The sequence below is a fragment of the Phocoena sinus genome, chromosome 6, assembly GCF_008692025.1.
Source record: "Phocoena sinus isolate mPhoSin1 chromosome 6, mPhoSin1.pri, whole genome shotgun sequence".
NCBI classification, from domain to species: domain Eukaryota; kingdom Metazoa; phylum Chordata; class Mammalia; order Artiodactyla; family Phocoenidae; genus Phocoena; species Phocoena sinus.
The window spans coordinates 19,485,308-19,502,823 of record NC_045768.1 but is presented as its reverse complement, the minus strand read 5'-3'; the positions used below and the strand labels follow the sequence as shown (position 1 = coordinate 19,502,823).

General features: G+C 44.1%; 1 protein-coding gene across 1 annotated transcript in view; it reads right to left on the bottom strand.

Annotated features, from left to right (window-relative positions):
- TEX48 (testis expressed 48) overlaps positions 1-17,178 on the bottom strand; it is a 28,192-nt gene extending 11,014 nt beyond the window's left edge. The window contains 1 exon segment of the mRNA XM_032633852.1: positions 17,101-17,178. Coding sequence (XP_032489743.1) covers positions 17,101-17,178 — 78 coding nt within the window.
- Positions 17,179-17,516: the final 338 nt, after the last annotated feature.

Sequence of the window (17,516 nt, the reverse complement as noted above, 5' to 3'; positions counted from 1 at the left end):
CTTCGGGGAACTCTCAGTTCCTTTATTTAGGACAACCAATTTCTATTTGGGGAAGCCAAATTAGGTTAAAATGTTCTCAATCAGTGCTATCTTTGGATGCTTCTACAGGTCACCTGATACAAAAGGAACAGAAGCCAGCAAAACTTCAGCACAGTTTTGGATGTTCCGTTGGAGGGGTCGATTGGGGGTTCAGGTGGTTACTTTCAGGAGAATGGTCATCAAGATAAAAGTTTATTAACAGATGAAATGTGTTTAAACAAGTTCTGGTGATTATCTGTTACCATGGTTACAGAGCAATTCGTCTGTGTGACCTAAGCCATACTAAGTATTCGATAGTGGTTAAAACAGTCTTTTAAACCTCAGTTGTAAAGAAGTACTCCTAAGTGGTAATATTGAAGGTTCTCAATTCTGGCTGCAAGTGAGATTCATCTGAGATGTTTTTTAAAACATAGGAATACCCTCAGGCCTCACTCCAGATAAATTAGAATCCTTGGGGATAGCAGTGGGTGAAGCCTGGGCATCAGGAGTTTGACAAAGCTTTCCAGGTGATTCTTACACGTAATCAAGACTGAGAACTACTAAGTTACATTGTGGAGATGGCTAATTACACACACAAGCAGTGATTCTCTGCAAAGGCTGCCCTTAGGGAGGAACATTTAAAAATGCCACACTCTGGGCTTCCCTGGTGGCGCGTGGTTGAGAGTCCGCCTGCCGATGCAGGGGACACGGGTTCGTGCCCCGGTCCGGGAAGATCCCACGTGCCGCGGAGCAGCTGGGCCCGTGAGCCATGGCCGCTGAGCCTGCGCGTCCGGAGCCTGTGCTCCGCAACGGGAGAGCCACACTGTGTGAGGCCCGCGTACCACAAAAGAAAAGCCACGCTCAGTGCCCACTCTATAGGTCAGTAAAATCACTATTTCTGGGCATTGGTAGTTTTGGAAAGCTCCCCAGATGATTTTCCCCCATCACACTTTTAAAAAATTGAGATATAATTGACATATAACGTTGTATAAGTTTGAGATGTACAGTGTGTTGGTATGATACATTTATATATTGCAGTATGATTATTATGCAATAGTAGTGTTAGCTAACACCTTTATTGCATCACATAATTATTTCTTTTTTGTGTTGAGAACAATTAAGATGTAGCCTCTTAGCAACTTTGAAGTTTATAATACAGTATGATTTTTAACTTGCAGCCAGCATTGAAAACTACTGACCTACAGAACAAATTTTAAAAACCTAACTTTTCTTGATGCTGTATAAATGTATTTTTTAGCTTTTCAGGGACAGTATTATATATGGATTCAATAGGACTATTTTTCAAATAACTTAGAAATGAAAATATACTCTGGAAACCTGTGTTAGATGAAAATTGTAAAGATACTGATGTTAGAGGTATGTGAGAAGCATTTGAATGAAATTGTTTCAGAAGATGGGAGAATGAGGATAGCGGTATTTCTAAATTAATATATTTTATAATATATAGTATGCCATTGTGTACACGCATCCTGTATTGAATCCTTGTAAATAGATGTTTGGTCGTTTCACCTATAGCACAAAACACTTATATATTCAGGTTGGCCAAAATACTTAAAAAGAAATCTTTGCATGGGGAAATTGGGAGATTGTCTTCTGTTTGGGGTGGTTTACCATTCAAGCTTAGATCTGGGGTAGGAGTCTAGTTAGCAGGTTCCTGCACTAATCCCTGGTCCAGGTAGAGAATAATGAACTAAGGCACTGGCCTAAGGTAAGTGGGTGGATTTTGAATCTGGTGATTCCAGAGTGTATGGGCTCTGGAGTTGGGCTGCCTGCATGAGAAACCTGCTGTGGTAACTTGCTGTATGACGTTGGCCAAGGTCATTTACCCCCTAATCCTCAGTTTCCTTGCCTTTAAAATGGGAATTATAATAGCGTTGATGTGAGGAATACATTAGACCAGCCATGGAATGTCATAAGTGTATAGTTGTCCCTCAGTATCTGCGGGGGGAATTGGACCCCCAAGGATACCAAATCTGAGGATGCTCAAGTTGTTTATATAAAATGGTGTAGTATTTGCATGTAACCTAAGCACATCCTCCTGTATACTTTAAATCATCTCTAGATTACTTATAATACCTAATACAATGTAAATGCCATGTAAATAGTTGCTGGAGAGGTGCAAATTCAAATTTTGCTTTTTAGAACTTTCTGGAATTTTTTTTTTTCTCCGAGTATTTTCTGTTGTGGTTGGTCGAATCTGTGGATGTGAAGCCCTCGGATGTGGAGGGCTGACTGTAGTACCTGGTAGAGAAGCATTCAATAAATGTGGCCTGTTACTATTATTATTTGATACTGAGAGTGAAGGGTGAGTCTGGGCTGATGCTTTCATACCTGTGGATGTGAAATTAGAGAATTCAGGAAGAGTACATTTTGGATAAGGATAAATTTAGGTATTTTGTTTTTTGAAACAACTTTATTTTGAAATAATTACAAATTCACAGGAAGTTGCAAAGAAATGTGCAGTTTTTTTTAATTTTTAAATTTTATATTTTTATACAGCAGGTTCTTATTAGTCATCAGTTTTATACACATCAGTGTATACATGTCAATCCCAATCGCCCAATTCATCACACACACACACCCCCGCCCCCCGCAGCTTTCTCCCCTTGGTGTCCATGTTTGTTCTCTACATCTGTGTCTCAACTTCAAGTGCAGAGAGTTTCTATGAATCCTTTACCCAGTCTCCCCCAATGTTAGCGTCTTGTATCACTAATGATATCACAACCGGAAAATTAACATTGGTGCAATCCACTAAGCTCATTCGACCATTCACCAGTTTCGTACGTACTCATATGTGTGTATGTGTGTAGCTGCACGCAGTTTTATCATACGTGGCTTCATGTAACTGCCACCATAACCAAGACACTTAACTACCATCACCACAAAGTTCCTTATGTGCTACTTCATTATAGCCACACCACCCCCTTTCCCCACCATCTCTAACTCCTGGAAGCCACTCATCTGTTTCCCATTTCTATAATTATGGCATTTCATGAATGTTCACAAATGGAAACATGTATCTTTTTGTATCTTTTTGAGTTTTTTTTCAAAAAACTCAAAAAAATGTATCTTTTTGAGTTTTTTTTTCTTTTTTTGAGGTACGCGGGCCTCTCACTGTTGTGGCCTCTCCCATTGCGGAGCACAGGCTCCGGACACGCAGGCTCAGCGGCCATGGCTCACGGGCCCAGCCACTCCGAGGCATGTGGGGCCACTCCGAAGCCCCTCATTTTGAGTTTTTTTTTTCACTCAGCATAATTTCCTTGAGATTAATCCAAGTTCTAGCATGTATCAATAGTTTATTCCTTTTCATTGCTGACTCATAATCCACAGTATGCATGTACCACAGTTTGTTTAACCAGTCATCCAGTGAAAGATATTTGAATGGTTTCTAGTTTTTGGCCATTACAAAGAAAGCTACTCTGCGGGCTTCCCTGGTGGCACAGTAGTTAAGAATCCGCCTGCCAATGCAGGGGACACAGGTTTGAGCCCTGGTCCGGGAAGATCCCACATGCCACGGAACAGCTAAGCCCGTGCACCACAACTACTGAACCTGTGCTCTAGAGCCCGCGAGCCACAGCTATTGAACCCCGCGCGCCTAGAGCCCGTGCTCCACAAGAAGAGAAGCCACCGCAATGAGAAGCCCGTGCACCCCAATGAAGAGTAGCCCTCGCTCTCTGCAGCTAGAGAAAAACCAGTGCGCAACAAAGACCCAAAGCAGCCAAAGATGAAATAAATAAATTTATGGAAAAATAAATAAAGCTACTCTGAACATTCATGTACTAGTTTCTGGGTGAAGATAAGTTTTCACTTCTGTGGGATAAATGCCCAAGAGTACAATTTCTAGATTGTATGGTAAACCCATTTTTAGTTCTAAAAGAAAATGCCAAATTGTTACCAGCCCTTCCAAGTTGGTCCCCAACAGGGGTCTTCCTGCCTAGTGTCGCTCGCGCCAATATAACTAGACTGACCTGGGTTCAGAAGCAAAGGAAAGTTTTATTCTTTTTTTTTTTTTTTTTGCGGTAGGCGGGCCTCTCACCGCTGCGGCCTCTCCAGCTGTGGAGCACAGGCTCCAGACGCGCAGGCTCAGCGGCCATGGCTCACGGGCCCAGCCGCTCCGCGGCATGAGGGATCCTCCCGGACCGGGGCACTAACCCGCGTCCCCAGCATCGGCCGGCGGACTCCCAACCACTGCGCCACCAGGGAAGCCCCAGTTTTATTCTTTGATCAAAGAACGCAGAGGTGCCAGCTCCCGCTCTAAAGTCTGCGCTCCGCCCGCTCCCCGTCCCCAGGCCATCAGGGCGGGGCTGCTTTGTAGTGGGGGGGGGGGGGTCTCTTCAGCGGGGGGCGGGGCCGGAGTTCTCCTGGGTCTCGCGCAGTTACGCTGCTCACGCTGCAGATCACAGTGCCGGGTGCAGCCTCTCTGCACGCGGCCTGCTGCAGCCATCTTGAATTGCAGTGTCGTGCCGCGCTTCTGCACGGACGCGAGTTGCAGTGTCGGGCGAAGCCCTTTCGCACTAGGAACTCTGGTCTGAAGTGCCGGGTGGAGTTCTCTGCCCATGGTGTCCTGTGAGAAAGTGAAGCTAGACGGGACACAAAGAAAAAGAAAAAAAAGGTTAGACTTTATTTTATTACCCAGATTCTATTTTTATTTCTCGGGAATTGTGAATGGGCTGTGCTGTTGACCAGGTTATTTTCCAGAGGGACTGTGCCATTTTAGATTTCCACCAGCAACTCTCCTCTTCTCCAGTGTTTTTTTCACTGTTTTTTATTTTAGTCATTCTAATAGGTGTGTCTTGGTATCTCATTGTGATTTTAATGTGCATTTCCCTAATAGCTACTAGTGTTGAACATCTTTTTTTTTTTAAAGAAGATGTTGGGGGTAGGAGTTTATTAATTAATTTATTTTTGCTGTGTTGGGTCTTTGTTTCAGTGCGAGGGCTTTCTCTAGTTGCGGTGAGCGGGGGCCACTCTTCATCGCGGTGCGCGGGCCTCTCACTGTTGTAGCCTCGCTTGTTGCGGAGCACAGGCTCCAGACGCACAGGTTCAGTAGTTGTGGCTCACGGGCCTAGTTGCTCCGCGGCATGTGGGATCCTCCCAGACCAGGGCTCGAACCCGTGTCCCCTGCATTGGCAGGCAGATTCTCAACCACTGCGCCACCAGGGAAGCTCTGAACATCTTTTTACATGCTTATTAGTCACTCATACATCCTCTTTGGTGAAACGTCTCTTCATGTCTTTTGCCCACTTTCTAACTGGATTGTTTTGAAAATTCAGTTTTTAAAATGATAGCTTATTGAAATATAATTTATATGCCATAAAATTTATACTTCTAAGGTGTACACGTCAGTAGTTTTTAGTATATTCATAGAATTGTGCAACACTGTTTAATTCCTGAATATTTGCATCACCCCAAAAGGAAACTCCATGTCCATTAGCAGTCACTCTCCATTCCCCCTTCCTTCCAGCCCCTGGCAACCACTAATCTGCTTTCTGTCTCTATGGATTTGCCTCTTCTGGACATTTCATATAAATTAAATCATACACTATGATTTACTTTTTCAAGGTGCCTCCAGGTTGTACCATATATCAGTTCTTCATTCCTTTGTGTTGCCAAATAATATTCCATTGTATGGATAGACCACATTTTGTTCATCTATTGATGGATATTTAGGTTCTCTTCACTTCTTGGCTCAAAAAATACTGCTATGAATATTTGTGTCCCAGTTTTCTTATGGACATGTGTTTTCTTTTATCTTGGGTATATATACCTGGAAATGAATTTGCTGAGTCAGATAGTAGCTCAATTTTAACTTTTCAGAAATTGCCGGACTGTTTCCAAGGTGGCACTACCCTCTGCAATGTATGAGGGTTTCATTTGCTTTATATCCTCAACAACACTTGTTATTGTCTGTCTTTTTTACTTTAACCATCTTAGTGAGTGTGAATAGTATCTCATTGTGGTTTAGATCTGTATTTTCCTAATGACTAATGATATTGAGCATCTTTGCATGTATTTATTGGCCATTTGTATACCTTGATTGGAGAAATGTCTGTTAAGCTCCTTTGCCCATTTAAAAATTGGACTGTCTTTTTATGGTTGAATTTTAAGAGTTCTTTATGTATTCTGGATATTAGACCGTTATCAGATATATGGTTTGCAAATATTTCTCGCATTCTGTTTTTCTTGCATTCTCAATGTGTCTTTTCGCGTTCTTGCTGGTGTCCTTTGAAGCACAAAAGTTTTTAATTTTGATGAAGTTCACTTAACATTTTTTCTTTTGTTGCTTGTGTTTTTGATGTCATATCTAACAAATCAACCACCTAACCCAAGGTCATGAAGATTTACTACCATATTTTCTTCTAAGATTTTATAGTTTTAACTCTTACATGTAGGTTTTTGGTCCATTTTGAGTTAGTATTAAAGTAGGAGTCCCAAATTCATTGTTTTGCATGTGGATGTCTAGTGGTCCCAGCACCATTTGTTTAAAAGACTATTCTTTCTGCATTGAATTGTCTTGATCTTGGCACTGTTGTCAAGAATCAGTTGACCATAAATGTAAGAACTAAAATTTACTTCTGAGAATGTTGCATTTGATATTGTAAGAGAGAGTCAAATGAAGGTTTCCAGAAAGGTCAAATGAGTGTGGTAGATGGCACTGTTGGCCCCAATTCTTTACCCCGGCCAATGGTCGTACGTTCTCCATGGCATCATCATAAGCAGAGTGTATTTCCCTGTGTTTGATTTTGGATTTGACTAAGTGACTTGCTTTGGTCAATGGTTTGTGGGCAAAAGGGACAGTATTAGAGTTTTGAGATTAGAATTCCTAGCATGTTGCCACTTCGGCTCTTGCTCTTCTGCCTCTGCCCTGACAGACTATGTCCCCATTAGCCCATTAGTCCCAGAAGAAGAATGAGAGACATAGATCAGAGTCACTCCAGGCAAGCAGTCAAGCTAAGTCCTGCTTAGATCAGCCAACCCCCATTCAACTCACAGACAGTTAGAGGCCTTGGGACGTTTGCTAGGCACAGGCATTCATATTTTCCCAAAGTGTGGGACGCAGTCCCCCAGTGGGAAGTGCAATGATTTAAGGTCAAACATGGACATGACACTATATAGCATTGAATCATATCATGAGAGAGCAACTCCCTTTTGAGTCTTTTCAATTACATAAGGGGAGAAGTCTCTGCTAGGTGTTACCCACTCTGTAATGCCTCCAGAAAGTCGACAATCTCCCTTGATAACAAAAAGAAAATAGCCCTGCAGGCTCAGAGTCTTTGCAGGTGACAGCATCATACCAGGATTTCAGCACATTATTTTGTTTTCATTCTGTTTTTTTATGTTGACCTTTTCCATTTGTGGTACATTTGTTTTAGTGTAAAATAATGAGATGGTTTAAAGAAAAATATTAAGGGAATAATAGTAGAGATACTAGGCAGATCCAACAATGTTATATGAATAAATGCAGTTTAGGAAATACTGATTGGATATACAACATCATGTCTATGACCTATATAATAAATATTAAGAGAGATTTATGTTTCTCTTCTAAGCAGCTTGTGGAAGGGCATCATTTTATTTATTTATTATTGGCTGTGTTGGGTCTTCGTTGCTGCCCGCAGGCTTTCTCTAGTTGCAGTGAGCGGGGGCCACTCTTAGTTGTGGTGTGCGGGCTTCTCATTGAGGTGGCTTCTCTTGTTGCGGACCACAGGCTGTAGGCGTGCGGGATTCAGTAGTTCCGGCGGTTGGGCTCAGTAGTTGTGGCTCGCGGGCTTGAGAGCGCAGGCTCAGTAGTTGTGGCACACGGGCTTAGTTGCTCCGTGGCATATGGGATCTTCCCGGACCAGGGCTCGAACCTGTGTCCCCTGCATTGCCAGGCAGATTCTTAACCACTGCGCCACTAGGGAAGTCCCAGGGCATCATTTTAGTTGTAAACTCATCTCTTGCCCGTACTATTTGAGCTGAAAATTGGGTTTATTCTTTCAAAAAATGTAGGCTTCTCAATTTCCAGGAATCTTAACCCCTAGACTCCCTTCAAAGCCCCAGGGTGATGGTAGCAAATAAAACCCTTTTGTGGCTCTTACATAATTGATACTTAAGAACCTTTTGGAAAAATACTCCTCTGAAATCTCACATTCTAAAAATAGGCTTGACTTTTGGATTGCTTCTAAATAAAAACATATTTTTCGATTACACTGGAGACAAAGAAAAGAAACTTTCCAGTATCTATTTGAGACTTGTGGGAAAACAGAGAGAATCAAAGTTTCACTGTTCTCGGTGAAGGTTTTGGTATTGAAATCTTGTCATGTTGGCTGACTTTTGAGTGTGATGGCGGTGGGGAGGAAGGAAGGGTAAACATTGTCACCAGTCATTTAATATGTCACTTATTACTCAGATCTGACACTAAATGCAAAGGCTGCGGCAGGAAGACGAAGCTCGCATCACCGTACATGCTGTGGTCCAGAAGAACATCTCTGAAATGCTGTGGCTTCTCTGAGTAATTACTGAATCATCTCTTTATTACAGTGAAACTTCACAGTGACACTATTTGCTGTGGAGCAGAACCAGAGGGCTTCATTCTGGGACTTCTTGGGCAGCAACTAAAATGGCTTGGCTTCCAAAGAGGCAAGGCATGTCCCTTTACAAGTCCCTCTCACCTGAGCACAGCCCACAGGACAATGCTACAGTGTAGGCTCTTTCTCAGGAACTCCCTCTTGGTGCTGAATTTTGTTTTTTCTCCCTCCTCTTTTGAAACAGTGGAAAGAAAAGAAGGAGCCATGGGCAGTGTAGGGTAGCATGTAATCCAGAGTTAAACTGTGGTCTTTCCCTATTCATTCAAGGATGTTTTCCCCTTACACCAAGTCATCTGCTAGGTCCATGGTCTAAAAAATTACTTACCCTATGTGGATTCAGACTTCTGCCTTTCCCATTCACGGCAAATCACTTCCCTTCTTTGAGTCCCATTTGCTTATCTCTAAAATGGGACCCATAATTCCCACCTCTCCCAGGGCAAGAAGAACGGGCATCTATGAAATTGCTTGTTGAACTGCACCATGTGTGTATTTTGGAAGAACATCTTTGCCTTCCCCAGTGTCTCACCAGGCTGTCTTTATATAGCCACCCACCTCTCTGTGCTCTCTTGGTAAGCTTTTGTGCTCACAAGGCACCATCATATTACCTGACCCAGAGGGGGATAGTGTAACTTGACTGAACGATAAAGGGGGAAGCTTGACACCTCACCTTTTTTTCCCTGACCTTTGAACAGCAATATTGTTTATTATGTCTCTTTATATTACAAATCCCAGCAGAGTGCCATATTCATGTGGAGGAGGGTACATAAATATACTTTAATTGGATTTGAGTAAGAATCTATATTTATTGTTGCCTCGATGCTTGAAAGAAGTAAACAGAGGGGATATAGGAAAACATACACAGTGTCAAGCTATAGGGGGATAGAGAAGAAGTATGTTACAAGACAAAGGACAAAGTCTTACAGAGAAAAACATTTAACAAATGAGTTGAGAAAGAGAGATTCATGGTTTACAAATCAGTGGATTTGGATTTATCTACTGGTGTATCCACATACGTTCTTCCAATATTTTCTCTGGTCTACTGATGGGCAAAGATGCACCATTAGAATTGATAATACATCCATGTGCAACGTACAGAAAGTCTTCCATTTCTAACATCCAGCCACCTGAACTCCATCAGTCATCTCTTCAACTGGATAAATTAGAGGTTGCTCTTTGTAAAGAAAGATTGGAAACTACCAATTTGGAGTCCCACCCTTTTCATGGTGATTCTCCACTTAGCCTTATAACTGATTTCAAGACAATTTGCCAACTCCCCAGGCATACGGAAGAGATTATTTCTTAAGATTGTTTTAAAAAGCCCTAAAACGTGAAGTCCAACATTCTCAAAAACTAGTACAATAACACAAATCCTTTGACTTTGGCACGGATGCCGGAGTTCTACAGGAGAGCTTATGGACTTCTCCCATGGAAGTCAGCTAGATGCTGTGGGTTAGAGGATCCCTGGGGCCACCTTGCCTAAATATAGGCAAGAGTCATTTTATGGGGAGTTAGCACAATAGTAACATGAGTGGAAACTCTGTGCCAGGCAGTGTACTAAGGGCTTTGTTTGGGAGGAACTACCTAGGATGAAATATGACCTTGTATATGTTATGTGGTTTCTCTGAGCTTCAGTGTTCATGCCTCTAAATGGGGTCAGAACACCTAACTCTCAGGAATTTTTAAGGATTTGTTGAGACATTGAACTCAAAGTAATAGGTACAGAGGAAACACTCAATACCTAATGTTGCTGTTTTCTTGTTACTCATACATTTCATACAAAATTCAGGCAGCCATGAATTTCATGGCAGATGGAGCGTTCCGCCTGGCCCTGGGCTTTGGTGCCATTTTGAATTTTTTTCTTCCAAATAGAGAGATATTTAAATTTTAAAGGAAGAGGATTTCTGAGTTGTAAACTAAATGAGTCTGATTTATAAAAGTAGAACAATTTTGACTGCAAATCCAATGACAATGATTTCAAAGTAGATAAAGACAAAGCCATAGGCCTAGGCTTATTTTGGAAGAAGAGATTCTTATGTCTATCAGATGGAAGAGACTTTTACTCTTAAGATTTGAAAGCCTCGTAATATTATCCTAACCTAGAAGGGAGTAAGTAGTTTCTTTCATCACAGAATTGTAAGGTTTTATAAGACTTGTAGAAGAATTTAATTAGACTCTGAGCAAAGGTTTATTTCCTCTTTATAAAGTGCACATATGGGCTATATAATTTGATGGTGGTAAATTAAAATATGTTTGTTCTCTATTCCCGCTCCAAACAGGGTCACATAAATGTCGCCTGGCTGGATTTTGAATATCTGACTGCTCCCTTCACAGATCTTTTTGGATCGCATAGCTTCCTTGCACTGGGTCAGGAGCGGGAGTTGAGCGGTGTAAATTGATCTTTGTTCTCTGACCACTACTAGGGTTGTAGCTAAGATCAACCTTAGGACCTCCTGGGCTCCCGAGACAGCCACTTCTATGCAACTCAAAAAGTAGCAATGAGAGAGCTCAGGTAGATCTCTATCCAACACAGGTTTATATTTGGCATTTTTCCTTTTATTCACTAAATGCTTTCAGACTAAAGAGGAGATGTCACCTGGGTTCATAAATAGGTATATCTCTGATGGAAGGCTAACCCACTCAGAATCTTCATTCTATGATTCTGGAAAGGGAAGAGCCAGAAGGAGATTAAGAGGCCATGCAGACCAACTCTCTCCTTTGCCCCCATTGTATAGGTAGGAACACTGAGGCCTGAAGAAGGAAAGAATTTTCCCAAGTTTGTAAGTTGAGGTCCTGGTTGAGCTATGATGTGGATCTAGGTCTGTTTGATCCAAAACCTGTTTGGACTTGCAGCAGAAACTACTAGTTGTTTCCCAAATTCCATCTTCTACTTCTCCCTTATTAATAGAACCTCCAATTTGTGGCTGAGCATATAACTCTCTGGAAAACGATTTATTTTCCAGTCTTCTTTGCAGTAGAGGTAGTCAAGAGACTAAGTTCTGGCCAATGACAAATAAGTGGTAGTATCCTATGCGTCTTCTGGAAATATTACTTGGTCCTTCCTCCATCTTACTGGTTGTAATATGGAAGTGAAGGCTGGAGCTTGAGCAGCTGTCTTGGATTATGAGGTGGAAGCCATGTGTTGAGGATGGGGGAACATCCAGATAGCAGAATCCTGGGTGCCTGACTTCACAGAACGTGATAGCAGCTCTGAAATGCCCATCCCTGGCCTTTTTATGTGATTGAATTATTTTTTTAAAAATTTCATTTGCTTCTGGATCTTATCTTTACTGATACTCCACTACCTCATTCTGCCTCCAGTTAAGTTTTCTTGTTGTTAAGAAGATAGAAATTAGGTCTTGGGAGTTCTGCGGGGGGATGGTGAGGTAATATCCTCATAGATAAAGAAAAAGATGTTCGTGTGTCTCTTTCAGCAGATTGGGATCCCTAGGAGGTAGGACCATGACTAAATTTTCCTTGTGGCTCAGAACTCAGCATAGGATATAGAAGACACTGGTAAATGTTGTTGGATCTTATGACAGTAATTTATTGCCAAAATAACGCTGAGTAACAAATAACCACAAAACCTTGGTGGCTTATGACAATGCCTATTTATCGCTCATGTGTCTGGGCTGGTCAGCTAGGCAGCTCTGCTGAACTTGGCTGGGCCTGACCACACGTCTGGGAGATTGGCTGGCTACTGGATGATCTAGTGTGGCCATGGCTTGGGCAACTGGGGTGACTTGACTCTGCTTCACATGCCTGTTATATCCTACCAAGCTAGCCTATGCCAATGGAAGAGGCCACAAATGATGAGTAGAAACATGCAGGTAATTTTTCTTGCCTCTGCTTGTGTCATATCTGCTAACACCCCCATTGGCCAAAGCAAGTGCCATGGCTGGACCCAGAGATAAGAGTGGGAGGTCACTTAACTGTGACATGGCAAAGGCATTGGTACAGGGCGGGATGAGAACTGGGGCCTTAATGGATCCAGTCTACTACAGATGGATGACTGAATGGATGGAGGGATAGATGGAAAGAGGGAGAGAAAAAAAGGCAGACAAGGGTAGGAAGTTCTAGTCACTGTGTCCAATACACGGGAAAAGAGGCACTAGAGGGTGGTTTCCTAAGCCTCTAATGCTCTCTGGGGTGAGCAGCTTTGGGCTCGGGGACTGCCCATGGCACATGGGGTCTGCAGCTTTGGCACAGACCCAGGCTATGGGGTATTTATGTTGTGACTTGCTTCTGTGCTGGGGAATCTTTGCTTCTGAGTGAGTAATTATGAAAGGCTTCGCAAGCTTTACCGAGTGGTTGGGAAGAGTCTATTTTGGAGATGAGAAGCCTTTTCAGAGAGAACTAATTCATAACATGAAGACTGTTGTGTCGTGGCCTGAGAACTGAACTGGGAAGCAAGGGGCCTCAGTTTCAGTCCTGCCTCTGTCAAGTCAGGAAGAAACACCATATATACAAGCTTCTCTTAGGCAACTTCTGAGCACTATAGTACTTCTCAGCAAGAGAAAAGGCTTAAAAGAAAAAAGAAGTTTTAAAGAATACATTTTTCTCCCAGTCTTTATGGTTGTTTGAGCTCCTGGAAATAATATTATTATTACTATTTTTTAGATGTTGGGGGTAGGAGTTTATTAATTAATTTATTTTAATTTTGGCTGTGTTGGGCCTTCGTTTCTGTGCGAGGGCTTTCTCTAGTTGCGGCAAGCGGGGGCCACTCTTCATCGCGGTGCGTGGGCCTCCCACTTTCGCGGCCTCTCGTTGCGGAGCACAGGCTCCAGACGCGCAGGCTCAGTAGTTGTGGCTCACGGGCCCAGTTGCTCTGCGGCATGTCGGGTCCTCCCAGACCAGGGCTCGAACCCGTGTCCCCTGCATTAGCAGGCAGATTCTCAACCACTACACCACCAGGGAAGCCCTGGAAATAGTATTTTTTAAGAAGATGAAAATTCTCTAGTGCTAATAAATTTGGTAGCTTAGTTTTCTGTTATATATATTGAAGATTCTTTTTCATTTGTTGTTTCAAATGCTTTCAAAATAATGCTTAAATGTTTATATCATAAAATGATGGCTAGTATGAAAATTAAACATTATTAATGTGAACATTAACAATGATTCTAAATTTCATAATTGTTGATGCAAGAGATTTACTGGTAAGTCTAATCATGTTTTCCCTCAAAGATGGGAAAAAAAAACCTCAATTGGTTCTGATGGTGTTAGGATGAACAATTCTCTTCATTTTCCTTCTGTAGTAGAAATGAAAGTGATCCTGGCAATTCTCCAGAATCTTCAACACAAAGTAAATGCTTTGTTTGCTTTCTCAGCTTAAATGAAAGGAAAATTAGATCCAATTCCTTGGCAACTGCAGATCCGGCAGGCTTTTCAGAGTCAAGGTCAGGAGCACCAAAGTAGGCCACCTTCCAAGGGATTGAATTCTGCAGGCCTGAGACAGGTCTTTCTGATCCTCTTTTTGATCTTTCCCCACCTTTAAATTCCCGGGAATCCTGTGGCCTGGAAGAGGAAAGAGACTTGCCTGTGTGAGTCTCAGAGGGCCACCGGGAATACTGGATCCTCGTGCTGGTTCCCTGTACGTTGCACGAGATCTTGTTCTTCCATCCTACACAGCTTGTGTCCCTTTAAATAGTGACTTGCCAGTTCCGAGATGCACTAATTCAAAACATATTTCTATATCTGCTTTCAGAAGAGAGCAAGCAATGTCATATAATGTTGCCCCCGAGGAAAGTGGAGAAATAGCTATTTCATTTGCTTATTACTCGAGCATACTCAGCTTAAACCCCAGAAGTTTGTTAACTAGAGCCAGGGCCTGTCTCATTCTGTCTCAGTCCTTTTTATCCCTTTCCTCCGTGGCTTGTACTGAAATATAGAAAAGATGCCTTCTTTTTGCTAGTGCATGGTTTGTGATTTCGTTATGAATTCAGGATAGGCATGAGATTGAGAGCATCAGCGCGAGGCACTGAGAGCTGTGGGATGGAAGGGCTCCCGGGAGTGTCTCAAATCTCCCTCTGTCAGACGTCAGACAGATCTTAGAAGGGCTTCTGTTCCTGCCGCTTTGATGCATGTGGACAATGACGCCTGTGTGCAGAATGATGGCTTCTAATACAGGAGGTGATCTTGAGATTCATCTGCTGATTCCTTGAGTCAAAACCTTGCAGCTGGAGTCTTAATTCTTTAGAGAGAAGCAACAGTCCCCATCTCCCTTGCTGACAGTGGCCAGGATTGGGTGTGCCTCTGGTATCAAGATTCATAGCTGCTTCTTTAGATTTTGTGTTGTTCCAAATAGGATGAAAAGAACCACCTCCAGACTATTGGCCTGGAAGGCATCCAGGGTTCTGGAGTTTGGAGTGAGTCTTCAGAGACCCTAAAGTCCCATGGCTTTCTCACTGGAGTCTGTAGTCATTTTCCCTTCTCTGACCTCAGTTTTCCCCCCTGCCAAAACTGATGGCCATGTAAAGACCACCCCGGGGGGGGGGTTAAGGAAAAGCTGAACAGAAAGGGCCCTGACGTCTTGCATAGGCTTTAAAAAGAGCACCTCCAGTGTTAACAATTTCATAAATTGTGGATACCTGTAAGATTGTGTTCAAACAAAGGGCTCTGCTATTGAAGAAGAAGCTTGAACTCTTCCTCACCTCTTTTATCAATGTGACCTATGCTTGATATCTGAGAACTTCTGTTCTTAAATACTCCCAGGGACATGAGGTGGTAGTAAGGAAACAAAATTCCCCAAACTGTTCATTGTTTATGACATCTTGGCAACGAGTGTGTAAGGCCAACTGGCCCGAGGCAGGGGAACACAATCAGATTCACAGGTTGCATCAGACCGAAACTCTCCGGACCACCCAGTTCCAGAAACTGCCCTGGAGACATTCCGGACCACCCAGTTCCAGGAACTGACCTGGGGACTTTGAACCCAGCCCAGCCTTCCCGCCTTTCGAGGGGCGGGACTAACGGTCCTCCAGGATACCCGAAAAGACCACCAAATAAGGAATACCCTGCGCCCTCCCAGACTCACCACACCCCTTTCCCTTCTTCCCCTATAAGATCTTGCCCAGCCCTCGCCCGGGTGCGACTTCTCTGGCCCCTTTCTCTCGGACCAGTGAACCTCGCCCAGGAGCGCTCCCTAATAAAGCTCACTTGAAGCTTTCCTCTGTTTCGCGGTGCCGTTTGTTAAGATCCGACCTTACATTTGGTGCCGAAATCCGGGAGGGGTACCAAGCCCCGCGGGTTACGGCGCGGGCCGCTCCTCCCCTACCCCAGGAGACAACCAGGGAACCTCTGCTCATACACCCGATCCGGCAGAAAATGGGGTAAGTCCTCGTCCCTTGTTCCCTCCGACTCCCAGAGTCTCTGCCCACCGGACTCCCTTGTCCTTAATCGCGGCCGTGTCAGACATTCCTCCGTCCTCTTCCCAGGCCTCGGGCAACTGTGGAGACGTTCCAATCGCCTGACCACTCTCCGACCCGCCGGGCCTCGGGTGATTGTGGAGACGTCCCAATCGCCTGACCGCCCTCCGACCTGCTGTGAATTGGAGACTTGAGACCAGGGACGCCTCTCTCCCTCTCCATTCACTCAGGGACAGACTGGGGGTCATGGGAACCTCACAATCGAAACCAGATCCTAAGACGCCCCTGGGGTGCCTCCTAGCCAATTTTACAGCCCTCGGTTTTTCCCAAGATCTCCGTTGCCGACGGCTTATTTTCTATACCACTGTGGCCTGGCCACAGCATCCTCTAGACAATCAATCCTGAAGGGACTTTCGACTTTAACATCCTCCGTGATCTAGATAATTACTGCTGCAGGACGGGCAAATGGTCCGAGGTCCCCAGTGTTCAGGCCTTCTGGTATTTGCGCTCCCGCCCCTCCCTTTGCGTCAATTGTTTTACCTCTCAAATCCTCCATCCAAAACCTCAGTCCCCTTGGATTCCTCCCCACTAACCGACCCTCCCGAATCTTTTACCATTCCCCGCTTCAGAACTCCTCTCTAACCTCCACCCTACACTGAAGCGGTCCCTCCTCCTCCCGAACCCTCCCTGGCCCCTCCAACCGCTCCCCCGCCTCCCTCAACGGTTTCTCCTCCCACGCCCCTTGCTTCGCCAATTAGTGCACATACACGCTCTCACGACTCCCAAGATGCAAATCTCCTCTGCCCTCTGAGGGAGGTAGCAGGAGCGGAAGGACTGGTCAGAGTCCATGCCCCTTTCTCTCTCTCCAGGACCTCCCTCAAATTGAAAAACGATTAGGCTCCTTCTCTGCCGACTCCTCCCACTACATCAAAGAATTTCGCTACCTATCTCAAGCTTACGATCTAACCTGGCACGATATCTTTGTGGTTCTGTCCTCTACCTTAACTCCTGACGAAAGGGAAAGAATTCAAACTGCTGCCCGAAACCATGCAGATCAGGTTCACCTTACTGACAACTCCATGCCTGTCGGAGCGACTGACGTACCTGGCACCGATCCAGGCTGGACTTACCAGGATGGCCAAGATGGCCGTCGTAAACGTGACCTCATGATCCAGTGCCTCCTGGCTGGCATGCAGGCTGCCACTCATAGGGTGGTCAATTTTGAAAAACTAAAAGAGATAACCCAAGAACCTAACGAAAATCCAGCTATCTTTCTCAATCGCCTTACAGAGGCCTTAACTCTCTACACCCGGCTGGATCCCGACACCCCGGCAGGGGCAGCAGTCCTAGCCACCCATTTTATCACCCAATCAGCCCCGGACATCCGAAAGAAATTAAAACGGGCAGAAGACGGCCCTCAAACCCCTATTCGAGATCTGGTAAAAATGGCCTTTAAAGTCTATAATGGTCGTGAGGATTTGGCAGAATCCAGCCGACAGGCTCGGATGCACCAGAAGGTAGCCCTCCAAACCCAAGCTCTTGTAGC